The sequence below is a fragment of the Caloenas nicobarica genome, chromosome 3 (assembly GCF_036013445.1).
Source record: "Caloenas nicobarica isolate bCalNic1 chromosome 3, bCalNic1.hap1, whole genome shotgun sequence".
In the NCBI taxonomy this organism is placed as follows: Eukaryota; Metazoa; Chordata; class Aves; order Columbiformes; family Columbidae; genus Caloenas; species Caloenas nicobarica.
In genome coordinates this window covers 67381982-67406803 of record NC_088247.1, presented here as the reverse complement: position 1 = coordinate 67406803, position 24822 = coordinate 67381982, and the positions used below count along the sequence as shown (strand labels likewise).

General features: G+C 38.1%; 1 protein-coding gene across 2 annotated transcripts in view; it reads right to left on the bottom strand.

Moving 5' to 3' along the window:
• Positions 1 to 24822, bottom strand: part of SYNE1 (spectrin repeat containing nuclear envelope protein 1) — a 295209-nt gene that overhangs the window by 125191 nt on the left and 145196 nt on the right. For both annotated transcript variants that reach the window (XM_065632672.1, XM_065632669.1), the window contains 19 exons: positions 23951 to 24087; positions 22846 to 23023; positions 20615 to 20797; positions 18942 to 19085; positions 18455 to 18610; positions 16493 to 16657; positions 15350 to 15522; positions 14351 to 14504; positions 14079 to 14222; positions 13438 to 13602; positions 11807 to 12124; positions 10878 to 11033; positions 10026 to 10196; positions 8938 to 9264; positions 7484 to 7636; positions 6204 to 6371; positions 5064 to 5240; positions 4088 to 4234; positions 1074 to 1199 (listed from right to left, as the gene is read on the bottom strand). In XM_065632672.1, coding sequence (XP_065488744.1) covers positions 1074 to 1199; positions 4088 to 4234; positions 5064 to 5240; positions 6204 to 6371; positions 7484 to 7636; positions 8938 to 9264; positions 10026 to 10196; positions 10878 to 11033; positions 11807 to 12124; positions 13438 to 13602; positions 14079 to 14222; positions 14351 to 14504; positions 15350 to 15522; positions 16493 to 16657; positions 18455 to 18610; positions 18942 to 19085; positions 20615 to 20797; positions 22846 to 23023; positions 23951 to 24087 — 3342 coding nt within the window. The remainder of the gene's footprint in view (positions 1 to 1073; positions 1200 to 4087; positions 4235 to 5063; positions 5241 to 6203; positions 6372 to 7483; positions 7637 to 8937; positions 9265 to 10025; positions 10197 to 10877; positions 11034 to 11806; positions 12125 to 13437; positions 13603 to 14078; positions 14223 to 14350; positions 14505 to 15349; positions 15523 to 16492; positions 16658 to 18454; positions 18611 to 18941; positions 19086 to 20614; positions 20798 to 22845; positions 23024 to 23950; positions 24088 to 24822) is intronic.

The following is a 24822-nucleotide window of genomic DNA, read 5'->3' as shown; positions in this document are numbered from 1 at the left end:
GATCTGAGCCCATCAATCACCTTAAACCAATAGTCATACAGCTTCTTTTCCTCCATATAGAGCAGTAGGGTGCCTTTAAAGTTTAGACACTCAACCAGCTGAATATCTCTCAGCACTGTACTGTCTGTGGTTTCTTAAAAATGTTTCCCTGCTTTATAAATAAGAGGAGAATCTTATTCTGATGATTGGGATGGGTTTTAGCTATTCAGAATCTGGATTGCCACTTTTTTATGGATTACTTGGATTTGTACAATTTGCTTCTCTGGTATGGAATACTGTTACTGTATATATTAGGTTTTTTTACTCGTGACAGAGTAGTTTCAAAAGTTTGGTGTTGTGTGCATGTGAAACTAAATTTTTCATGTTTACAACAACAGGAATGCTCATACTGTTTCTTTTCTAATAACTTATCTTTATAATTTTATTCTAAAACCAAGCATTAAGCTACTTTAAAACTTAAAACTGAGGTACACTTCTATAAATTCATATGCTGAAATAGATGCACTCTGGTTTATGAATTGAACCACCATATTTTTATTATTATTATAATTAATACATTGGTATACCCTAATAAGAACATCTGTATACTGCTGAATAAATAATAAAAATAAAATCTGTCTAAGCTTTAATAAAATATAGAGATGAATAGACTGAATTACTTTTTATGAAAAAAAAAAAAAAGGATCAGGTTTTCTTCCACAGGATGTTATTTGTGTGGCTTTAGAACAACATCTTGTAACATAACTTAAGTACCTTTAGAGACCTTTGTCATGTGTCTTTGTGTCTCTACCAGGATGCTAATGTGTGAAATTCAAACAAACAAACAAACACACACACCACCAACAAGCAAAGAAATCAGAAAAAAACCCCAAAACAAACCACCAATACACCACCCACGCAGAAAAAGAGAAACTAGAACTATTCCTAAAAGAAATACTAAAGATGAAAGTAAGAAGACATAAGAAGACATTTCTTTAAACCATTACCCAACATGACCTTTTTAAAAGAGGACAGATCAAGGCAGCTAAAGCTCTAAATAGGATTAAAAGAGGGTTGTTGTGGTTATCTTGTACCGTTTGTTTTGTTTGTTGAATATCTGCCGCTGTACTCTTCACTGTGGCATCTGACAGATCACACATGGAGCACAGAAGATCCAAGTACGTATTGGCCTGTTCCTGCAGAGCCCGGAAATGTTTTACCTGAGGGAAGACAATCCTCAAATAAACTCTGAGACTGTGGAAATAATCTCTTATTACAATCATGCATTTTAGTAATTATACCTTAGCTTATTATTTCCAAAAAAGGAAAGGTAGACATACACTCTTTTATTAGGTAAGGCTGCTCTGTCATAATAATGGAAAAGAGTCACTCTAAAACACTTGATTAGCATCCAATTATCACTTACTGAAATACGCATTACCTAGTTTATTTCTTTAGCAATAAAGCATTAGATACACACAGTCATAACAAAGTGACTTACTATCCCAAGATGAATGGGAAGCAGGGTTTTATCCAGTTATTAAAGTGTCATGTTGCCTATACCTATATAGTTCTCTCAGGGTCTTCTGAAACCCTCCCAATGTACCCAATATCTACAATTACCAAGATCAGACAACATGACACTGTTGAGGGGTTTTGCTCTTGACATTGCCTCTAGGGTGAAAACATTCCATATCCCAAAAGGAAATTATTATATTAGTGTTGACAAGCAGGGCAACAACATACCTCCTAAAGTCCCAGAGAGGAGGGGTGAGTGACCACCTAATGCAGAGGGCCAGTGGTAGGTCCTTGTAGGCAGAAAGTTGAACGCAACACCAGTGTGCTCTTATGGCAACCCCAAACTACTGTATTAGCAAGAATGCAGAGAGCAAGCTATGGGAAGTGATTATTCTCCCATACTTACACTTCTCGGTTCCAGTATAGGTTGGGGAACGACCTATTAGAGAGCAGTGTAGAGGAAAGGGACCTGGGGGTCCTGGTGGACAGCAGGATGACCATGAGCCAGCACTGTGCCCTTGTGGCCAAGAAGGCCAATGGCATCCTGGGGTGTATTAGATGGGGGGTGGTTAGTAGGTCGAGAGAGGTTCTCCTTCCCTTCTACTCTGCCCTGGTGAGACCGCATCTGGAATATTGTGTCCAGTTCTGGACCCCTCAGTTCAAGAAGGACAAGGAACTGCTGGAGAGAGAGTCCAGCGCAGGGCCACGAAGATGATTAAGGGAGTGGAGCATCTCCCTTATGAGGAAAGGCTGAGGGAGCTGGGTCTCTTTAGCTTGGAGAAGAGGAAACTGAGGGGTGACCTCATCAATGTTTATAAATATATAAAAGGTGGGTGTCACGAGGATGGAGTCAGGCTCTTCTCGGTGACAACCAGCAGTAAGACAAGGGGTAATGGGGTCAAGCTGGAACACAAGAGGTTCCACTTAAATTTGAGAAGAAACTTCTTCTCAGTGAGGGTGATGGAACACTGGAACAGGCTGCCCAGGGAGGTTGTGGAGTCTCCTTCTCTGGAGACATTCAAAACCCGCCTGGATGCCTTCCTGTGTAACCTCATCTAGGTGTTCCTGCTCTGGCAGGGGGATTGGACTAGATGATCTTTTGAGGTCCCTTCCAATCCCTAACATTTTGTGATTCTGTGATTCTCAAGCTGTCCCTGGTATATTTGGCCCAGTTTACCTCTTCCCTCATAGAACGGATATTGGCAAACTGGTGCAAGTCCAACAAAGGGCTGGGGGAATAGAGGACTATAAATATGGCATTTGGACACATCTGAAGGAACTGGGTTTGCTCAGCCTGGAGAACAGAGGCTAATTGCAGTCTGCCATTACTTAAAATGGTAGGGATCAGGTGGGGACAGTATTGAGAAGCCACAGCCAAACTCTTTGCTGAGGTGAGTGGAAAAAGGACTAGAGGGAAAAGTGACAAGGTGTAACAAGGAAATTCTTCTCAGATATGAGGGAAATTACTTTTCACACTGAGAACAGTTAAGCCCTGGAACAGATCCCAGATTTTCAGGGGTGGTCAGGGCCCTCAGTGCACCAAAAGACTCTGCAACCTCTGTCCCACTCTCCTTGAGGTTTGGCTGCCTCTGGTTGGGGCCAGCCCTGATTTGGCTCAGCTGAGACCTTGCCAATGGAAAAGCATTCAGAAGCCTTCCCTCTCGCTTGAGAGCTGCATGTTCAGGTTCTCACCCAACCTATGGACCTCACCTGAGCACAGGTGCATCTGTGCCTGGCAGATCCTCCTGGCCACGCCTTGCTGCTCTGACCTTCCGTGTCCACCTGGGACTGGCTTCATCCCTACAGACTTGCCTGGTGATCACCAGATGGTGGCTGACACCAAGGGGACTCTGCTCTCCTTATCTGTGTGCTGCAGTTCTGCACGTCACTGGGAAGGTGCTGTCCTGCTGGGCCCACTGTCACCCCCCGGTTTCCCCGGCTTCACTGCCATCCCCCTGCTCCACCTGCCTTTGCAGAGCTGCCACCTGTAGTATTTCAAGGTCTCTATTAATACACATGGTGGATGAGACAGCCTTGATTTCCAGAATTTTTAGTATCATACCAGTTTAATTTGAAAGCAAGGTACAAATCAAATGTAGAACACATTAAGTTACTAAGAATAATCAAGAAGCAAAGAAAACATTCTTAATGGCTAATGTGGGCTAGATGCATTTCTATGCTCTTAAGCTGAAAAATTGTTTTAATTGCCTGGTTACAGACTCTGTGCCCACGGTACTGTGAAACCAGGTTTCATATAGGAACATTAATAGACAGACTGGCAATTGGACAAGCAGAAGGACATCACCTCTCTGTTAAACACATCTATGGAGTATCTGAGCAGGTTTATCTAATAAGCCAACTTGTTTTCAGGTAACATATTTCTAAGCATTAAGCAGAGCTAGCAAAAGTCCTTTGTGATTTTTCACCTACAGTTATTGTTCACTCAAGATATTCCTTTTGGAGCTGGTAATAAACAATGAGGCTACACAGCCCCCTGAGAAGGTCAGGTCTAATTTCTGTTAATATAAAGCTCTTACCTGAGCTCACCTCACTAAGGATAACTGAGCATTTTCAAGTGCTGAACTTTTACCTGTTTAACTGCATCTGCCAGGCTGAAAGGTGGCCACGTAGTTGGCTTTAGCTCTGACTGCACTGTAGACAGCCAAGTCTGGCACTGTTGTAGGGTGTCCTGATGATTAACATGCTTCTGGAGTTCATGTTCCAAACTCTGGTACACCTAAAATAAACATTTTGTAAGGTTACTGCATTTTCAGACATCACTATTGGCTCTCTTCTCCCACCCTGAAAACTGCAGAAAAGTCAGAACTATTAAGACTATGGTTATTTTAGCCCTCTTATACAAAAGTACCAAGGGATGACAGCTCCTTAAGCTCTCACTGCACCTTGCTAATTTGTGGAAAAGATGGACAATATCTAAGGCATGGCTCCTGGAAAGGAAAAATAAATATGCAAATGAAGAGCACTGTCTCTTATTTCTGTATTCTTCTTCAACATTTTGCCATTGATCTAGTATGAGGTTTTACCTACCTCTACATATCTTCTTGCTGACTATAAAGTCTGCTTTTTCTTTTTTTTTTTTTTTTTTTTAGACTATGCCAGCTTGATCTGCTAATTGGATTAACAGAATGACCCAGCTAGCCCTTCTTAAATGTAGACTCTGGTTTTACTAAGAGAGACAGTATTTAATAGGACAGAATTGAGACCTGTTATGCACATATGCAAACTACTGACACTAAAAGTGCAATTTGCTCCCTAGTGTTTGAAGTAGGAACAGTTCTAATTTCTTTGCTTCAGCTCCTCAGAAGCTAATGTAACATGAAAGTAGTGAGGGTGTGGAGAGATTAAGAACTGACAGGCAGCAAGTCTTTCTGGCTGCAATGACACATTTGGATCACTAGGAATTCGACTGTAGCACACTAATGATGAAATGCTACATCAGTAACTTGGAGGCTCACTAAGCCATTCAAAGAAACAAGTACTTATTGAAATAATAATGTGTGTTATTTTCTTAAATGGCATACATACATTTTTGAAACAAGACTTACTCTTTGGGCTGTACTACATATGGCAGAATAGCTGTCCTTCGTCCCCTGAAGATGGCTTTGTATGTTTTGCTTAAATTTTGCTTGAAGATGTTCTGTGCATTGATTGATCAAGTAATCACCTTTACTCTTAAGTTTGTTCAAACGATCTTCAAATCCTGCAATTTCTTCCATGATAGCCTAAGAAATAGGTAAAATACTTCTGAAGAAATATTTTAAGTTTAAAATGTGTTCTGCTTTACAGCTTTTTAAATGAGCTTTTTTTTTTTTTTTTCCTTAAACAATCTTTGTTTTCAGATTTGGAAAAAAAATTCAGAAAACATGTATTGCTATAGTCAAGCTATTAGAGTGTAGACTCATAGAAAAATCATTGTCAAAAGTCTGTACATAGATATCCCACAGAAACATCAGTAGTACTGTGATAATGTCTCAGCACTAGATGCTCATGCCCCAAGAAATCCCCTTAATCTTCCAAAGAGGGCTAAATCTGATGCTGAATCATATCTTATTCTATAAACTCTTCCACTGTAAACAGTTCTTTTCACAGGCCTTGGTGGAGGCAAATTTTTATCCAAGAAGGTTACTTAAATAACACACTAATCACAATGAGTTAAAAGATTTCAGTATTCTTTCTTGGAATTTGAGTGTCAGGGAGAGGTAGGGAGAGTTGGATTTTGCTTTATCTTCTAGAAAGCATTGCCTATCAATGTAGGGAATGTACCTTGAACGAAAGCAATGGAGGAAATGTTACAGCCTAAGGGGGGTGGGGGAGAGCATGGCAGAAATAGAGGGGAAAAAAGTTATCCTTAAAAGCACCAGAGCAAAAAATGCTTTGGGAGTAAAATGACCCTAATCTGCTTTTTGTGGTCTATTTTCTGGGACATTCCAGGAAAAATCTGACACAGAATTCAGACCACTGTACTACAAAGCTATTGTGCAAATGTAATCTCGTCCAAGAAATGGTGCTATCAACAAGGTAGATTTTTTAACTGCATTAATGACACTGATGCTTACTCACACAGCAGTAAGAGGAATAAAACAGGTAGATGACAAATAACTACAGCTCTGCAACAGAGACAGAAAAGCAAAGAAGAAAAATTCTGTTTTACTGGACAAAGGAAGCTTACCCAATAGCAAACCCACCTTGTGGTTAGCTAGTTGCTGAGTGATTATTTCAAGATTGTTACTCTCCATGAGGTCAGGGCTGACCAGCCTGCTGGACATATGTAATAACCATTTCTCCCCTTCTTGCAAATCACTGTTATAATCCTCATGTTCTTTTACTCTCACCTCTAAGTTTTCAACATATGCCTGCAGGTCCACAAAAACCAAAATTAAATATTCAGGTAATTACAAGAATAAATAAACTTCCCAAACCAAAACCCACCAGGAGCTTGAACGTATAATAAGAGAGTTATCTTCTACGTTTATACTGCTGTGAGGTACCCTCATATGATTAGATTGTTAAGGAAGACATCAAAGGGATTACTTGTGTGAAGGAATGCTGCGGTACTGAGCAGTATTTTCAGTCCAGACGAAATACCATACTTTGAAGACTGAGGGAAACACTGAGGATCTCCTTACTTTAAGAAAAGGAACACTCTCAACTCGAGATTAAGTTCACTCAGAAACAGCTATTATAAGATCTTTTAAAGACTGCACATGTCCTACCGAATGTCATGGCTGGGTCCCTGCTGTTTACAGTCTTTGCACCTACATATTGCCTGCGATTGCAGCAGGCAAATTAAGAATGTACACACTGAGCTAAAAATGTATTTATTCTTTTTAAGAAAGATTTTTCATAAACCTCTCTACATTTAAGTCATCAACATTGCATCTAAGGCAACAGATACCAGTTCTGTGGTACAGATCAGAAGAATGTCTGTAAATAAAAAATCAGCTGTGAAAAAATTAAAATCATCTGCTATCAGTGGATGGACTGGTAATTAAAGGTACTTAGGTCAAACGTAAGTACTAACATGGTTTGCAGAGCTTATCCTTGTTAGGAGTATAACCTATTAAAAGCTTTAGGAATAATCATACTTTAGGCTGTATTTGGAAGTATTAGCTCTTTCGAAGTACTACATACATGTGGACTAATGAATCAATGTTAATTAATAACGTCCTTGCTGAATTAAATTATATCTATCTTGCGGTTCATTTTCTCCTGTGACTTCCATTCAACAGTTAAACTAGATTGAACAGGGTTTGTGCGAGACCTATTAAGATTTATTTAAGTAGAAGTTCTTTCCTTACTCAAGAATCACCTTGCTCCCCCTCGCCACACACACACACAAAATTATTAAATCTAACTGGCTCTGTGTACATGGTGTGACATTACAGCATGAAACAGTCAACTTCTTAAAGAGGGAAAAAAATATAGCAAATTGAAAGAACCTAGAGTTTTCTTCCCAACTTCTTACCTTTGTTGTGCTGCAGAGTTCCTGGTAACTATTCTCAAGGTCTTGAATACTGTTTTTTAGAGTCACATCATTCACCAGATCAAAAAGTGCTTCTCCCTTTTCAATCACTGATTTTATTGAAGGCTCATGGGACAGAATAGTCTGCTGTACGGACTACAATGCAAGCAAGAATTAAAATATATACATTGAACACTGGAGATCTATTTCACTAACTTCCCTTTGAGCTGAAGAACAGCCTTCTGTCATGCTAGATATCATCCTTTCCAGATGAGAAGAGATTTGCTACCAGTACAGAACTCTGATTCTCAGCCATGCCCTAAGACAACAATTTTGCAGGCATCTAAAAGCAAGTGCTCCTTTTGTAAGTGGCTAGTAGGACAGCTGATAATCTGGAGCTGGTGAAGGAAAGGGAGTTAATACGTGTGAAGGGGCAAGTGCCAGGGATAAAACTTGCCCAGAGGAACGAATTTTGCAAATACGTGGGAAAGCATCAGCAAATCCATCCCCTTAATGAGACAGTATGCAGACAAGTGCATAACACTGTACTCTCAAGAGTGAGATGCAATCCGATCTGTTATGTCATGTTATGCCACTGGCTCAGACATGGCACACAGCAGCACCTGTGTAATGACAGTGAGATACCAGCTCCCCAAATGCGCAGAAAGCAAGCATACAGCTATCACATATGACTTTGAGCATTGAAGCTGAGAGCAGGTAGTGAGCAGTTTCAGAGAGAAAGCCTTGATGCTGTGTGGGTACTGCTCAGCAACAGCCAAAACACTGTTTTGTCAGCAACACTGTTTTAGCCACAAATGCAAAGCACAGCACTATATGGGCTGCTATGAGGAGAGTTAGCTCCATCCCAGCCACACCCAGCACACATCTTACAAACCATCTGTAATCCTGGACTATTTTACAAAAAAATCATTAGGAGAAGCAATGGGATCTGTTGCCATATTTTTCTACTCATTTTTATGACTGGAAAAAAACCCATGTCGTTAAAATCCTAACTAAAAACAGAGGAGGCCACAGCAGCTGACTGTATTAGATGTCAGTTGAGCCGGGGCATTTAGGTTTTACCAGAATGCTGATTAAGCCAGTGTAAACAGACGCAACATCTGCAGTGAAGAAAGACCAACTGATTTCTGTCCTTTCTTAAACAGCAGTTAACTCTGCTGATATCAACAGAATTACTCATATGTGTACTCATAAAATAATTTTTCTCTGTAACAGGAAATTTTTAGATGTGGAAGCCTTATTAGGACATTCACATTTCAAACCCAGGTGCCTACTCTGGTTCATAGATGCATCTTTTCACTTTGCTGCTGATTTGGACACGCAGAGAGGAGACATCTCATATATCTATTGAGGAGCCTTGAACAGACACCTAGATCAGAGGATGTGTCACTTGATCAAAATCAATATGATAGTACAATGATATAACCCTTTCTTACCTTGTATTTAGACAACTGGGCCTTCTTCTCATAGAGTTCACTCTTTGGCTCCGCTGGAGCCTGTAACATGGCTTGGTACTCCATAAGCCACTGAGTCTGTGCCTTGAACTTGTCTGAGAACTCCTTTGCCAGCTGAAGGCACTTCTCTGAAGTCATGTGCTCTTTCCTGATGGAGCCCGCCAGCTCTTCAAGCTGTTCCACATGATCTCCAATTTCTTTTCTTAACTGGTCAACTTCATCTTCTTCCATGTACTTTATAGCTCGCTGCCCCTTCTCACGGGCAGATTTCAGTAAACTGTGGCCTATGTCCATATCACTCAATAGCAGCTGTGAAGGACGTGTTGGTTAACAGAAAATGTATGCAAGCTCTTGCCTTTTTTTTTTTTTAATTCATTATAGTTCTATTATCAGTAAGAGGCTGGGTTTTGTTTGTTTGGTTGGATGGGGGTGTTTTGTTTTGTTTCGTTTTATTTTTAATTTTGCTAAGGACACAGAATGAATTGCTAGGGAAACTGAATGGACTTTTCACTACAAAATTGCCTGGAGTTAAGGTATGGTAAACTATAAAGAAACCAAAAAAGCAAATACTTCTGTTCTGTACCGGGCTTCTGAAGATAAACACAGAAACTGAGGGCTATCAGGAAAGGATTCATATTCCAAATTCTGGAATAAATTAGTTTTCTGTTAGTATATTATGTTTAAGTTGCAGGACATATGAAAAAGCCATCTACAACTCGGAGATGAAATACGAGTTTTACTACTCAGTTATTTCAATGAGGAGAAATAAGAAGCACTTCTTGCCACAATGCATACTGGTATAAAATATACACAACAGGATGCCTTGCTAGGGGAATTTATTTTAAGTTTTAACCTAAAACTAAACACATACAAATATGCTGTATGGAAGGGTGGGATTATATTTTCTAGGACTATTCATAACCACAACAACCCAACTGTGATCTAATCTGTATATGACATGAGAACCCCTTGCTAAGGTGAAGTCAGAATTTTGGGCAGCTAAGATGCATGTTAAAACATAGCCTCTTTCTGGTGAACAGAAACAAAAATTCCATTCAAGAAAGCTGTACCTCTAGTTTCTGCACTTTTTTCTCCATTGCTGTTTTATCAACCACGTCAAACTTGGTGATTACAGTTCCGAAGTTCTTATTAGTAGCTTCGTACCAGTTTGTGTAAGCACTAAAAGCCAATTCTGACTCATCGATACAGCGTATTTCTTCTTCCAGAAACTTTATTTGCTCCTTCAAACAAAATAGGAAGATAAGGGGAAGAAACGAGAACCACCCAGATGTTTATCATTGCTACTAGCAATTAATAATTTATTAAAAAACCCTGATATATTAAGATTAAACACATAGATTTTGAGTTCTTTCATATCTAGTGGATAATTTTCACCGGGTTCTTGTCAGGTTGTACATATAGCAATCACTAATGTTAAAACTGAGTTAATACTAAACACTGAAAAGATACTTACATTTTGAAATTTGATTTGTGACTTATGATTATGGTACAATGAGACACTTACTACTTAAAGTGACCTGAAGACTGTGCATTATCAAATTTTCCCTATATCTATGTGTTTCATTGATGACCTGAAAATTTTTTTCTAGAGGCCACTCAGTATTCAAACATACTGAATTCTGAATTTATCTCCTGGAACTGTCAAAAAAGACAGTAATGACATCTGATCAATGCTGAATATTTTTGAAAGGGCATTATCTCGATTATAGTTCTGTAATACATTTAGTCCAATGAAATCTACGTGTGTGTGTATATATATATATGGATACATATGTGAATATTATATTGCTGAGTCTACAGCAGTGGATAAACTCTGATAAAGACTAATTAAGAAGTCTGTTTATACTTGCTTCTTAACTGACAATTTATGGTGTTACGATAAATTAATTTTCATTACTTACCAAGACATGAAGAAGAAGAGTTTGGTAGCGAGATGTAAGCTGTGTAGCCTGGCTTCCCATTCTACTTGCAGTGAGACTTTCCTCTAGTATTTGCTGAGCCAATACCCCAACTTCCTCCACATCATCTTTGTAGATTGTAATTTCTTCGTGCCATTTCTATGACAAAGACATTACCCAGCTTATATGACTGATTCAAACATCTTAAACACAATAGGGATTTATTTTTAACTAAGCCAGAAACACATTGGAAAAACAAACAAACAAACAAAAACCAAAACCACTAACAACAACAAAACCCACATGGTTGTAAACATGGATTTACAACATGAAAATAAACCAGAATCTGATGAAGGTTAACATGACGAATATACTAGAATTTCTAGCATACCATATGGACTGCATTGCGTTACAGTAGATTCATTTTTTTTTTCCAAATAATAATAGAAATGCAACCTGGACTTCATATAGAATTTGCCCAGAGTTTTAAAGGTGATTGTACAGTGTAATCTCGAATCTCTTCAAATCTGTTTCCTGTGTTTATTCAGAACCATGCCTTCTCCTTGCAGTGACTAAAGGAGAATTATTACATCAGCACAGCAGACTTAACACAGATGGTCACATTTTACTCTTGTAACCACATTTTCCCACTCCAGAACCACTCTTTGTCCTCAGTTATGCCTTCACATACCACAGAGCATATGAATTCCAGACCTCCCTATGAGATTTCAACATTGGTTTAGCCATACCTTTACCAGTAAAATGGGAGGAACGCAGATTCACCAGGCACGAAGCTCTCTTGGATCCATTATTCTAGGCACCACCTCTGAATGAATTTCAATGCTTGCTGTCATTTTCACAGTGCAACCAGGAACTTAGTGGAAACCTCACATGGTATTTTGTTTAAGGAATGACTTAACTATATTCTTTACCTTCATTTGTTGAAGTTGCATCTCCTTTGTTGCTCTACCAGACTGTCTCCCAGTCCTGATAGCAACTTTCTCCTCTAGACCTGTTAGCCAGTCATTAACCTTCTGAAATTTTTTCTCCATCAACCTCAGTCTGCTCACAGTGGCATTTAATTGGCTTCTTGCTTCAGAAAGTCTATGCTGATAAACTTGCCAATCCTGCCGTAAGGATTCCAGGGCTCGGTCTTCTATCTGGGGAATGCCCCAGGGAATCACCTCCTCTCGGGCATGGACAGCAGCATTCAGTAATGCTTGTCCTTCTGCACAGTGGACCTGCAGCTCCTGTAAAGGCAGAGTAATGTATACATACTCTACATTAACAACTTGCTTTCACACATGGCAAACAAAGCCCTGGTTCTACTTAAGACAAAAGCAGTTGTGTCATGTTATCTAGATATTCCCTTTAGTTATCTATGGTTGAACACATATTACCCTATCTCTAAGAACACTTATGATGTCATGCTTACTTACAAAGCAAAACAAATATCACTATTACTGATAAGTGAGTTGGAGAAAATTATTGACCAGGCATGCATTAGATTCTTTCCCCTCCTGCTAAGTTTATAATCAGTTCTGAAACATTAGCTGCCTGAGCTGGCAAGGGATGGATGCAATCTGATCAGCACAGCCTTAAACTCAAAACTTTCCAGCTGTGGCAAGTAGACTGTAAGACTGATTCTAAAATTGAATCTGTTTTTAAAAAAAAGGAACAAGGTGAGGTTTCAGTCTTTTAAAATAAACACGTGTGTTTATTTTTACATATGTTTGAGACATCATTCCAAAATAATTCTTGATATCCTCTTCTGGACATGTGTGGCATTTTCATGCTTATTAGAACTTGATTGGAAAGAATGAAGAGATTCAATCTGATTAGAAAACATAACCAGGAAATTGTCTTAACAAAATAGAGTTGTGTGTCTTCTTAGTTTTATTTGAGATATATATATTCAGATTTTCAAAATGGATTCAGATTTTGTAAAGTAAACTATAATAACAAGACATATGCAGAGTCCCTGGTGCAAAGACCTTCTCAGTATGTTGAATAAAGTAAAAAATATTTCATAACTCAAGTATTGACCTTTTGTTAATTGAACAACAGGTATGAAAGTATTTTAAGTCAGCTTAAGATCATAATTGGGAAATCACTGAAGCACAATACGTTCACCCTTTGTTGTCACTGAAGTGATTCAGTAATTGTTTTCCCACCTCACCATGGGAGCCGACATGACTAGAACTGCCTGAAAGTAGATGCATCTGCACTGCAAGCAATAAGAGATGAAACTCAATCAAAAGAATACTTTTGATATTCTGTGAAACACAGGAAAAAGAAGAGATAAGCCAACACATAAAACAAATTCAGCACTTGCAAGAAAGCATTACTACGCCTGGAGATATCATTCAAGGCCTGACAACTCCTTCTGGAAGCAAGTGACAATGTTGCCACTTACTTTAATGGAACCACTTTTGAGCAGCAAAGTACTTATATACAATGTGATTCCAAGCTGTTCTCCAAACAACAAAAAAGAGATGCAATTTTTGTCCAGTAATTAATATTATTCTGCTATTTTACAAGTAGGGTGTCACACATTATCTACCTGTAAGTCTCGGAGTGTTGCCTCCTGTTTCTGGGCATCACCATCAAGATGTGATAAGCAGTCAAGTTTTTCCTGTTCCTTCTCCAGCCACAGTTCAAAGGCCTTCAGATTTCTTTGGTACTTCTGATGTAAGTTAAGCAGTTCTTCAGTTTTTGTTACTGCCTCCTGCTTGTTAAAAGATTTACATACATGTATAAATACCTAGTGTATCATCAAACCAAGAAAACATAAAACCCAGACTTCCATCAAGATGAAAAGTTTGTATCTGGTGCTGAGCTTTCCTAGAATTCAAGAGTACTTGGATTCTGAGGATGGTTTGATCAATTACACAGTAATGGGTAAAATCCTACCTGCGCTGAAGGCAACGAGACTTTTAACATGGAAATCCTCAGACTAATCACAGGATTATTATTTTTTTTTTCAGATTCAGATTTTTAGAACCTTTCTGAAAAGATCTGAAGCTTAGTGGTACAGGAAGACAGACTGATAAAGCACCTTAATAACTTTCTGTTACATTAAGTTAGAGCTGTCCACAAACTCTTACTCTTCATTTAACTGCAAAATAAATGATCAATGAAACAACTTTCTCTTTCTCCTTGTTGCCAACAAAACAAGAGGAGTGCTATCAAGAAAAACTGTACCCTTGTCCTGTCTTTGAGGAACTTATACCGCTCCTGAAGGTCCTGGAGTTCAAGCTGAGTGACATAATGCTCAGCCATTCCACTTCCTTTCACTTCAATTGTCTCTAAGAGGCTGCTGTGACTCAACACCTCTTCACTGAGTAGCTGCAAAACAGAAATGAATGAGTAGTATTAAAACAAGACCGCAGACTTATCTTGCAGTCATTCAGCCTTTTTTTCTTGCTTATAAGGCGATATGGGCTTGTTGCTTGTATGTTGTAAAGCGAACATACCTTTGCTTTGCTGAGGGCAGCTGTTTTTTCCCTCAGTTCAGCATATTGCCTTTCAGAAGCATTCAGGCTTGCTTCTACTTTATCCATCCAGCTAGAAAACTGACGAACATCATCCTGGTAACTCGTCCATTTGGAGAGAGCTCCTTCTAGTTGACTGTAATTTAAAAATACATATTTGTTATGATAGTGGGTGTTCTCAAGCTATTTAAGCAGTGATATATAGTAATATACAGTTACTCTAGGCTATATATAAGAAAGATAAACCACAACCTAAGCAGTCTAAGACAGAGCTGTTAAAACTTTACAGGTTTTAACCAGGAGCACTGTTTGGCCGATAAAGAGAAATCAAGTTTTCCAAACTTGGAATATTAAGGAGGTTTGTAAGTTCTAACTGATGTGTTCTAGCTTTAGTAAATGAAATGCAACTGAAAGTATGAGATCCAGATTGAGGAATTTTCTGCCCCTTTGCATACATTCAGAAGTTGTTGCATTCTAATGTTTAATTAATTTCGTTGCTTTAAAATGAAATATTTGCAACTATTGATGCTCCACCACAGAAAGCTGCATTTTTTCCCCTGTATTTCTTTATTCTATTACTTGGACCATCACACTGTAAATAGTACCTTCCACGAAATGCTAGCAAGTGGGAAACCAGACAGGACCTTGGCAGAGCAACTGTTAATGTCTGTGAAAAGTTCTTCTCATTTCTGAGAACAAATCAAAGCATCAAGTGCAACTCAAAGTAAAATTTACAACAAGATTATCAACATGGAATCCACTTTTAAGAGTATATTGACAAGAAGTCTAAACAAAGCTTGATCCCACACAGTTTCCTCCCCTTTTTCTACTTCAAATGAACATGTGACTTAAGGCCTCTAGACCTACAACATTAGGCACATGCAATCATTCTCTTTGAATTTGACTCCCGTAGTAATAACACTCTGGAAATTAGCTTAGCTTTATTGCTAAACACCATTCTGCACCTCATAACCTTTTTACCTCTTGCACTGGATACAAGCAGACAGAAGAGAAGCCCAGCTGTCCTTCAGGGTTTGCAACTGCTGTTCAATCACTGGTACTCCCTCCAGAGAAGTATTTTGCAGAACAGATTCTCCTCTTGTCAGAACCATTTTCATTTGGATTTCTTTTTCTTGTTTCACTGCCAGCAGCCCCTAAAAAGTCAGCAGATATTATTCTATTTTTATCACTAACTGGGCATGAATATACTAATTGGCTTTACTGGAAAATGAGCTGATCAAATTTAGCAGCATGTACAGTCAATTGGAAGAGGGATACTGGGGTTCTCAGCTGGGCTTCACAAGGAAAATGTGACTTTCAAAGGGTAGCTTTAGGCCATTATGAGAAAAAAAAATCTTCATTGAGAGAGATGTTTTAATGAAATTTGTGAAGGTGCTTACAGTGTACCAGAGAAGGTACTGTTGGGTGGAAAAGTTGACATTCCAAAGGGAATGTCATTTATGTGGAAAACAGGAGGATCCATTCGTAGAGAAAACAAGATATGATGACAAAGCCCTTCTACAGGGCTGAAATACAGTTCTCAATTCTAGGATCTATTTGCAACACAAAGGTGCCAACATATGAACTCAGTAGACTATTAGCGTTGTCAGCTTAGGGACTTCAGCTCCTGGAGCTGCGCAGTTGCAAACAGCTTCTAACACTATGTAAAGTCATGAAAAGCCTGAAAGCATGAACCCGAAAGACTCAACGAACAAAAGGTAAAGCATAATTTTAGTGTTTTGCTACAATCTCTTATATATAGGAAAAGCTGTTCCAAACCATCCATATCACCTGTAAAATCTAGGAAATATTAAACTAAGAGACATGATTATCTTACTTCTTCCATTTAACCTTCAGCAGCCACACAATATCTTTTGCGTTTTCTAAGAATTTGCATATATGCATTTTTCCATGTCATAAGGGTCCTTATATCCTTCTTACAGAAAACTTCTAATAATGAACTTTTTCCTCAATGAAAGAGTTGTTTTGGGGTAAGCTGAAAATCAGTGTCTGAATGACAACAGTTGTTACACTAATATGCAACAAATAATGTAAAGTATCCTATATTTATATTCTTCTTACAGATCTAAAAAGAGCAGGTTTTTGTGTCTATTGTTTCCATACCTCTAGCTTTAGCATCCGGCTGTCCAGAACACTCTTGTCCGCCGTGGGATGACAGTAGGAATCCAGCATGTGAACTGCATCAGCCACCCAGTCCTGGAGGTCCTTGACACTGTGCGAGAACTGTTGGTGCTCTGCTACGACCCTATCCATTCTGGAAACTTTCTCCTGAAATTCATGCAGCAATTAGCACCAGCAGCTAATCAAAGGATTGCTTATTCCCCACACTTACTTATGGACTTGAGAATGAGTTTCATAAACTATACACAGAAATTCTCTTAATATATTTATAATTACGAGTAGACTTACTTGAACATGGAATGAATTTTGCATACACACACACGAGTTGTCCAAGCATAATATACAAATGAAAATTTCAAAAATGCCCCTTCTTGTTCTCTAAATGTAAAGCTTCACATAATTATCTCCTCTCATCCAGAGTAGATGAGTTTTCTGGCTTCCACTTTTTCTTAAACATGTGGTCAGTCACACCTAAACTCCATTTCAGTGTCACAGCTGAAGATAACTTGTGAAATCTGACAATGTACAAGACAGATTTAAGCCCGTGAAGCTATGCCACTGCAGCAACATCACTTTATTGATACATGGAAAAGAAAGACTTGTTTTCCCTAATGACTCTCACTGCTGTAACCATTCTTTTGAAAAATCACTGACACTCATATGAATAAAAAAAAAAAATCCTCAAGTTACATTGCTAAAAGGCCTGAAGTGAACAGGAATACAGAGCAGAGTGTATTTCACATAGTGACAGGGAACTAAAGTCAAGACAGTGAAACAGGCTTAAGGAGTTACAGAGAGGGATCTTTCTCAAGCATCCATGGCTATCCAAAGAATTTCAGGATTTCTCTCATAGGCTGGATCATATGTACCATCTGTCTCAGACTCCTTGTTCTCATCCTGACATCTCCTATGAGTTCTGTCCACATAAGTCAATGTTAGTAACTCATGCATCTTTCCCTTTCTCATGTTGCAGTCATGAAAATTTTTTATGGCCTTGTATACAATCAGTTTCAGTAAGTCATACAGCTCTAGATATGCCTCATAATTTTTATTTCCACAGAAAATATAGGCATTATCAAATAGCAATTGGCCAAATCTAAACACTTTCTGAATTGAATTGTTACCCCATAACACAGTTCTTATATCCTTAATTATTCTCATTACTGCAGTAACTGTAAGCTTAATCCAGTATCAAGCCCACTTCATGACTGGAACTTTGTGAAACAAACAAACAAGCAAAAGCAGTCCTGATACAAAGACCTTCTTATCTGCTTACACAACAGAGATAGGAAGACTATTAAATGGGGAAGTGTCTTTGTCAACCACCACTACCCAAAACTGAGTTAGTTTAAACACTCACTTTCCAGTCTGAGGCTTTAGAGTTTGACCTATGCCTCTCACTGAACTTTCAAAAGCAGCCTAAGAGGCCATCTTTTTAGAAGAGCAATCTATTAGATTTAGATAAAGATAATTACAATGCAAGTAACTAATCATTGTTATAGGATGCAATGAAGTAATAACTTTTCTGTATTCTGAACTTTCTAAAAAAATAACTCTCCTATGTTTTGAAAAATACTTATTTCAGGCACCTCTTATTACATAACTAAAATGTCCTTGATGCTTGAAATAAGCAAAACCAAACCCACCTTGGCTTTGAATCTGGAAAAAAAATATTGTATAATCAGGTGGAATTTACTTCTTAATCAAAACTTTTTGTTGTTGTTATTGTTGTTGTTTTTAAAGAAAAAAAAAAAAATCACCATTCCATTTTGTTGACAGCCCGTTGAATTATCCAGGTCCTAACCTCCCACTCTTTAAAGCCAGTGTGAAAGACAAGACAGCTCAGAGCAGACAAGCAAGACAACCACAGTGTTTCACATCTCAGTCTTTTTCCCCACCAAAACCAAAAGAACTGCTTAAAAGCACATACACAAGGTGCATTACCTTTGTCAGATTGCTTAGAGTAAGATATTGAGAAGACAACTGAGACACTCTGCGCATAAAGCTTTTGCTGACAGCTTGCTCTTCCCACAGCTGCTGAGCTTTCTCTTTTAGCCTGTTGAGCTGATGCTCGTGGCAGCTTATTTCCTCAAGGACAGACTGTAAAGCACAAGCACATTAATATTAAGAGTGGGTGCAAGAATGCAGGAAAAAGAGAAGCTTGAAGGCCCCATGAAAACAGAAGTGACATATGGCAAGCGTGCTGAGAAAGGCACACCGTACGGCTATAGCAATGAAGCAGCATGTCATAAGAAATGTGGAGATGCAAAACCTGATGGGACAGGAACACCAACAGCAATCTTTGAAATCAGTTCTCATCTTATTTAGAGGTCAGGATGCCGGAATGAACATGTTTTTGCAAGGAATCAATGAGATCAAGAGGATGGGACAGGAAAGTCTGGCTGTGTTAAAAAGGCTTATATGAAATCACCTGCAACTTTTGCTGTTCTCTCCTCTTGGAAGGAAGATCATGGAGCCGACTGCTACTTCCTTGTACCATCTTCTCAGTTGTGGTCAGCCACTCCTGCAGAGGCTCAGCAGTTGCTTCAAAGTCCTTCATCTGGATCTTTAAGTTCTGGGAAGACATGCAGAATGTTATCAACAGTGCCACTGCACTGGGCATAACTGTAATGCACGACACACAGATCAAGCACAGAAAAAAGTATGTATAATTGCAGCCAAATACACAACTTTTCAAAATAAATTACACCAGCTTTGCTCCTTCCCATCCCACAAACAGGCACTGAAAACAAAAAGTATGAGAGAGTACCTCTTTTAAGAGGCAAGATAGAGGCAACAATGTCTACACAGTTGTTGAAGCTGAAGCGAATTTCCTTTGAACTGAAAACTTCAGAGATCTCATGAGCTTTGACTCAATTTAAGTCTAACTCACACAGCTGAGACTGTCTGAAGGCTAATTTGGGATACAAATTACCTAACATCTGACTGCAGTCATTCAAACTGATTCTTCCTTAAATGGGCTGCCACTATTCCTAAGTGATGAATGACTAAGTTCAACCCAATCCTGGGGATCATTTCTGATTATATTCTTTTCTAGTGTAAAATTTTGGTTATAAAAACATGTGCATAAAGTCATAGGCAGGCATACCTAAAGTGCCTGCTTATTTTTCTTGTAGACTTATTCTGCATGATTAAAAAAGAGCATCTGAAATAACTCATATAGAATAGAAACCTGGAACCTGGACAGCATAGTTTCTGTGCCAGAATTACATTTTTTTTCCCCAGACTGATTTAGTTTTCTTTTTAGCTATAGCCTTATCACTTTAACATCAGAATGAAAGACTAAACCTATAAGACTGAAAAATGCTAGCCTATAAAGATTAACCTTTAAGGACATCTTTTCATGGCAACCCCAAGATGAAGAAAGGTAAATCTCTTCTACCTGAGAATTTTCTTTGAAAGTCTTTAATATATGATGCATTAAATGTATTTAAACTTTTTTCTCAGCTAGATAAGCAGCATTAAATAGGAATGCCTAGAAACTTGAATTCTCCTATGTCATGCAAAGAATTCCAGCTCAGACCTTTTGACCTTAAAACCTATGACCTTAAAAGAGATTATTTTTCTTAAGATATTCACCTTCTGTGATTCTGGTTGAATCTTGAGTTCAGAATAGTGAAAGGCACTCAGGTTTATTTAAAAAGTTGCTCAAATAAAACATTACATTTCATCAGTTTGCAATAAGAGCGACATTTATGCAGTGTACTGGGACTATTCAATCAGCACCAGTGTCAGAAGTCTGCTAAAACAGTCCTTAAAAAAGAAACTGTGTTTTAGTAATCCAGTACGTTTGATGAGGCTCATGTTAAGGAATTTGAGCAACTGCTGTCTTTGTTACTTTCAGTCACTCTGAAGAACAGCCTTCTGCATGAAACACCCCACTTAAAGTGGAATCGGGTCAGAAGGAGATAAGTAAACAAAAGTAAAAAGTAAATGGAAGAATAAGACTTCTTGAAAACAGCTATTTCTAAGTTCTGTCACATCATAAATACAGCTATACATGAAATCTGAATTGTGCTGTTTGAAACAAAAAGCAGAGAGGAAATTTAGATCTATCTTTCCTCACTGTGACTGGTTCAATACCTCCAATGCAGATTCCTTCTGGTGGAGGGTGGTGATAAAATTTTTCCAATCTTCTTTAGCAGTAGCAGATTTGTCCTGGATAACTTTAGCCTTTTCCTTTGGTAAAACAGAGCACAGCAGTTCTCCTTTGGATGTTAGCAGGTTTAGTTTTTGTTGCCCATTCTCACTTTCTGATAAGAATTCCTAAAAATAGTAATCAAATAAGATAATTGGTGAACTTTGGGTTGCAGTAAAGGTCAATGGCAAGCTACCAGAAAACTGATCAGGGGTAAGAGTTTATTGTTTCTGTGCATTAACATGCTAACTCATTTTGGTGCAGTCCATTTTAATACCATTCATATTTATGGGATTTAGGAACAACAGCTACTTAATCCAGAAGTGCCATGCATCTAAATAATGTATATATTAAGACCCTAGAACTACCTGTGTGTTCCGCACTTCCTGACACAATTACTGGTCATTTAGTTGGGTACTATACTTCTTTAAATCTCCACGGTATAGAAAGTGGTGAGAGTTTCATTTTGGGCAACCAGCATCCTGGCACAGGTGACAGCAGGAACCAGGGCCCTCTCCAAAGCACGGGCAGGACTGAAGCCTTGCCCACGGGTGACAGCCACACTGGGCTTCCCCTGAGCATCTAAGGCTATGGGCTGATGCTTAGACCCTGAGCAATGTCTAAACTGTGGGATTTATCCCTCTGCATCCTTAATTTACCTCCCCTGGTTAAGAGTATTTTTCTTCATGGAAACCTTGCACAATGCTGATATTGAAATATGTATATACAAAAATTACACAGAAATGTAAGGAAACAATCCATTGGGATACTTTTCTTATAACTTGTAATTATTAAAAGACTCTATGAGCATTTAGGACTCAAAGGAATGTAGTAGTCTTAAATACCAATATTTTAAACTGTTACTGTCATGATTATGTGATACAAAAATAGTTTTATATCCAAAATCATGAGGTTACATCCACATTCAGAAGTAACAAGATCAATACAAAAATTACTAAATCAGGTTCTAATTCTGAGTTACATTAGAGATCTTAGTAGAGAATGTAAAGGGTCTGTTAGCTTCGATATACTTCAAGTTCTGGCTATATTAAAATCAAAGATATAATTGCCTTGTGACTTAATGATGGCAAATGTTCTAACAGACAGAACATTAACTTTTAAAAAAAAAAATTTTTTATGTTTACACAAGTTACCAAGACATCTCTAGAAGTCCTAAGGCAGTCACTGCATGTCAAAAAAAAAGCTTATATCATCTAGAACAGCTTTCAAGGAATAGGAGAACTAAGTAAGGTTTTATGCTACAAAGGGGCTGCAGTAATAAAGAAAAAACATCTTACCACTCTTGGGAAAAAAACAAAACAAAAACAACAAACAACCAACAACCTTGCTAAAACTCTTATATTTAATGTCAAAAACTACTAGGATTTTTTTTTCCTGATATTTCCTCTAAACATAGTCTCATTTGGGGGTAGTCAAAGTTTTTGATATATTAATACAGTATTGTTTATGCTTTTAAGTAAACAGTTTAAGCACGGGAAAGTGAATTTACCAAAAGGAGGAGGAAGTGATTTGAGTTTTGGTATTTCCTATGAAACTGCTATGAATTTCTTCTGTTCTACTATCTAACTGAAGGTTTAACAGTCTCGTTATGTAATTCTCATTTTGCTATATTCAGATAAAATTATAATTATATTCTATTCAGAAAAGTATTTCTTTCACTTTCTCGATTAAAATAAACTTTTAATTGACACTCCTATCTACAGAGTTTTTGGGGCTTGTTTTACCTTTATGTGAAAAATACATTTTTTGAATGCCTGCTCACACTGCATACATTTTAACTCTCTTCTTGCACCATAGGAGCTCTACTTTCTTATATGAGGAAAAATATTTACATAACTTTGAAATAAATTCAGGTACTAAGTCCCAATTCTGATATTGTTTCGATTCTACTTTTAAAACATTTTTCGTATTATAAAAAGGAAACAAACAAGGAAAACTATGATGAGAGACAATGACTACATACATACTGTAGCCCAACAACTATACTAAACAAATCACATTTAAAAAAAAGGGTTTATTTCCTTGCCATTAGTCACCTTTAGTGTTGACAATAACAACATTGACAAAAAATACTAATTCACTAAACAATTCAATCTGAGCTTTATATGAAACTGATTAGATCTCCTTTAGACTAATATTTTACTGCTATAGTTACCTGTATTTTCTGCAGACTTGCTGAAGCTTCACTGATATTTTGAGGCACATCAAAGCATTTGGCTGTGGTGACTTTTGCATTGACCAGCCACTGCTGGAAGTCCCTGAAAGCCGTCCGAAATCTTTGCTGCAAGATCTGCTCTTTGCTCTGACATCCTTTTGAAGCTTGCAGGCAGAGGCTGGGTTTATCACACCAGGGAAGCAGAAGTGAGCGAGGGAGGGAGGAAAGGCAGGACTCTGTTAGGTGACAATGCTTTTACTTAGTTCTCCAAAATACAACACTAAGGTTAGGTTAACCTGGGTTCCTCCTACCAACTTGAAGTATTTCACTGAGGCACCAGGAAATCGATTAGAGGCTTTCAGTCCCTTAAAAGTGAAGCACGTAAATTGGGACATAAGTGTGACAGATATGACAGGTGTAAGCCTTTCCAGAGTGACTCAGTGTACCTAAGCATGAACAGTTTCTGCAAGCCCCCTTCTCTCTCTAGGGATAGGGTGTGGAACTACAGCAGCTCCAATTTTAACTTCTGTGGCTCAATCAAGTTCATAACGTTAGAAGGAATCAATCTGGGTCATCGCACCCTTCTTCTGCAGCTACAGAAGCCAAGAGCTACAACCCACTGCAAGCAAAAACAGAATCTTGTGTCTGAAATGCAGGTTTCACACTCCCAAGTAAATCAGATAGAGTGACCTGAGAGAATACTAGCTCCCCTGTTTGAAGGAACTGGCCAGTCAAAGAAAAGTAAACTGAAGGGCAAAATTAAGAAAAATATCTTAAATAGCTGGCATAGCTTGTTCTTCCTTCAGACAAGTAAGCCACAGTGCTACCTCACAGCTTCTTAAAAGGATTCCTCCTGTAATAGGTCAGATGTGGATATACATTAGTTTCATCTGAGTTTGGTGACACAGCCTGGCTTTTAGAAAAAAACCCCAAATTACTACTTTTTACAACTGCTATTGACACCGAAATCAAAATAATGATTGTAGTTATCATATACCTCTGTTTCTAATTCTAAAATTCTAATTAATGGGTCCCTAAAAGACAGCTCACACCCACACACTCACACATGGGACTGATTAACTATAAACAAGATGAATGCGTGTACCTGTTATACTCCTTAATCAATCCTGAAACTTTTGAAGAATGAGTACTCAAATCTCTGGAAAATCTACAAAGATCATTTAATTGAGTTTTAATCTCATCTGTCATATGTTCAGACTTCACCAGAGCATCCAATGTTTCCTGTTAATACAAAACAAATGAACAATACTGGTGAGTAAAAAAAAAAATCTTTTGAATAAAAATTTATCAGAATTTAAATTCAATTTCATTTATGATCCATGCATGTTCACTTTCAAGAGTATTTTAGCAGTCAAATGTACAGAAGCTTATTTGAAATTATGAGCTTCTAGAGGCGAAAATTCTAGAAGCCTCAACTTTCTTAGTTCAAAATGTTCTCAAAGAATGCTTTAAGTTATAAAATTCATTTTCATAAACAAGCGATGGTATTGTCAGTTAGCTGTATTCATATAAAAGTCCATACAATTAGAGAATAGCGAATAATATATGTTTCTATAAATATAAATGGCCTGTTGGCTTGAGTTAGGTTGTTCAATAAAAACAGTTTTGAACTGTATCCAAAAAAACTAATTTACGCACAAAGCTTTTAACAACTTCAACTCCTTCACAGAAGGCTTCACAATGAAAAAGTACAGCTGCTCACAGTCCTGTGAGAGTAAATGGCTTACTGCCTGTCATTGCTGCACTGGAAAGACTCTTGCTTTGGAGACAGCTAAACCAACCAAAAAAATGCTTGTGTTGGCTTAGCTTACGTCACTGCGAGAGGTGTGATAACCACTCCAACAAAAACAGTCTTTGTTGACGTCCACAGCATCTCCACTGCAGAATCCCACCGGCCACTCCAGCATAATGAGCAGTGCAGACTTGGCTCCTTGTCTCATTAGAACTAAATTCTTC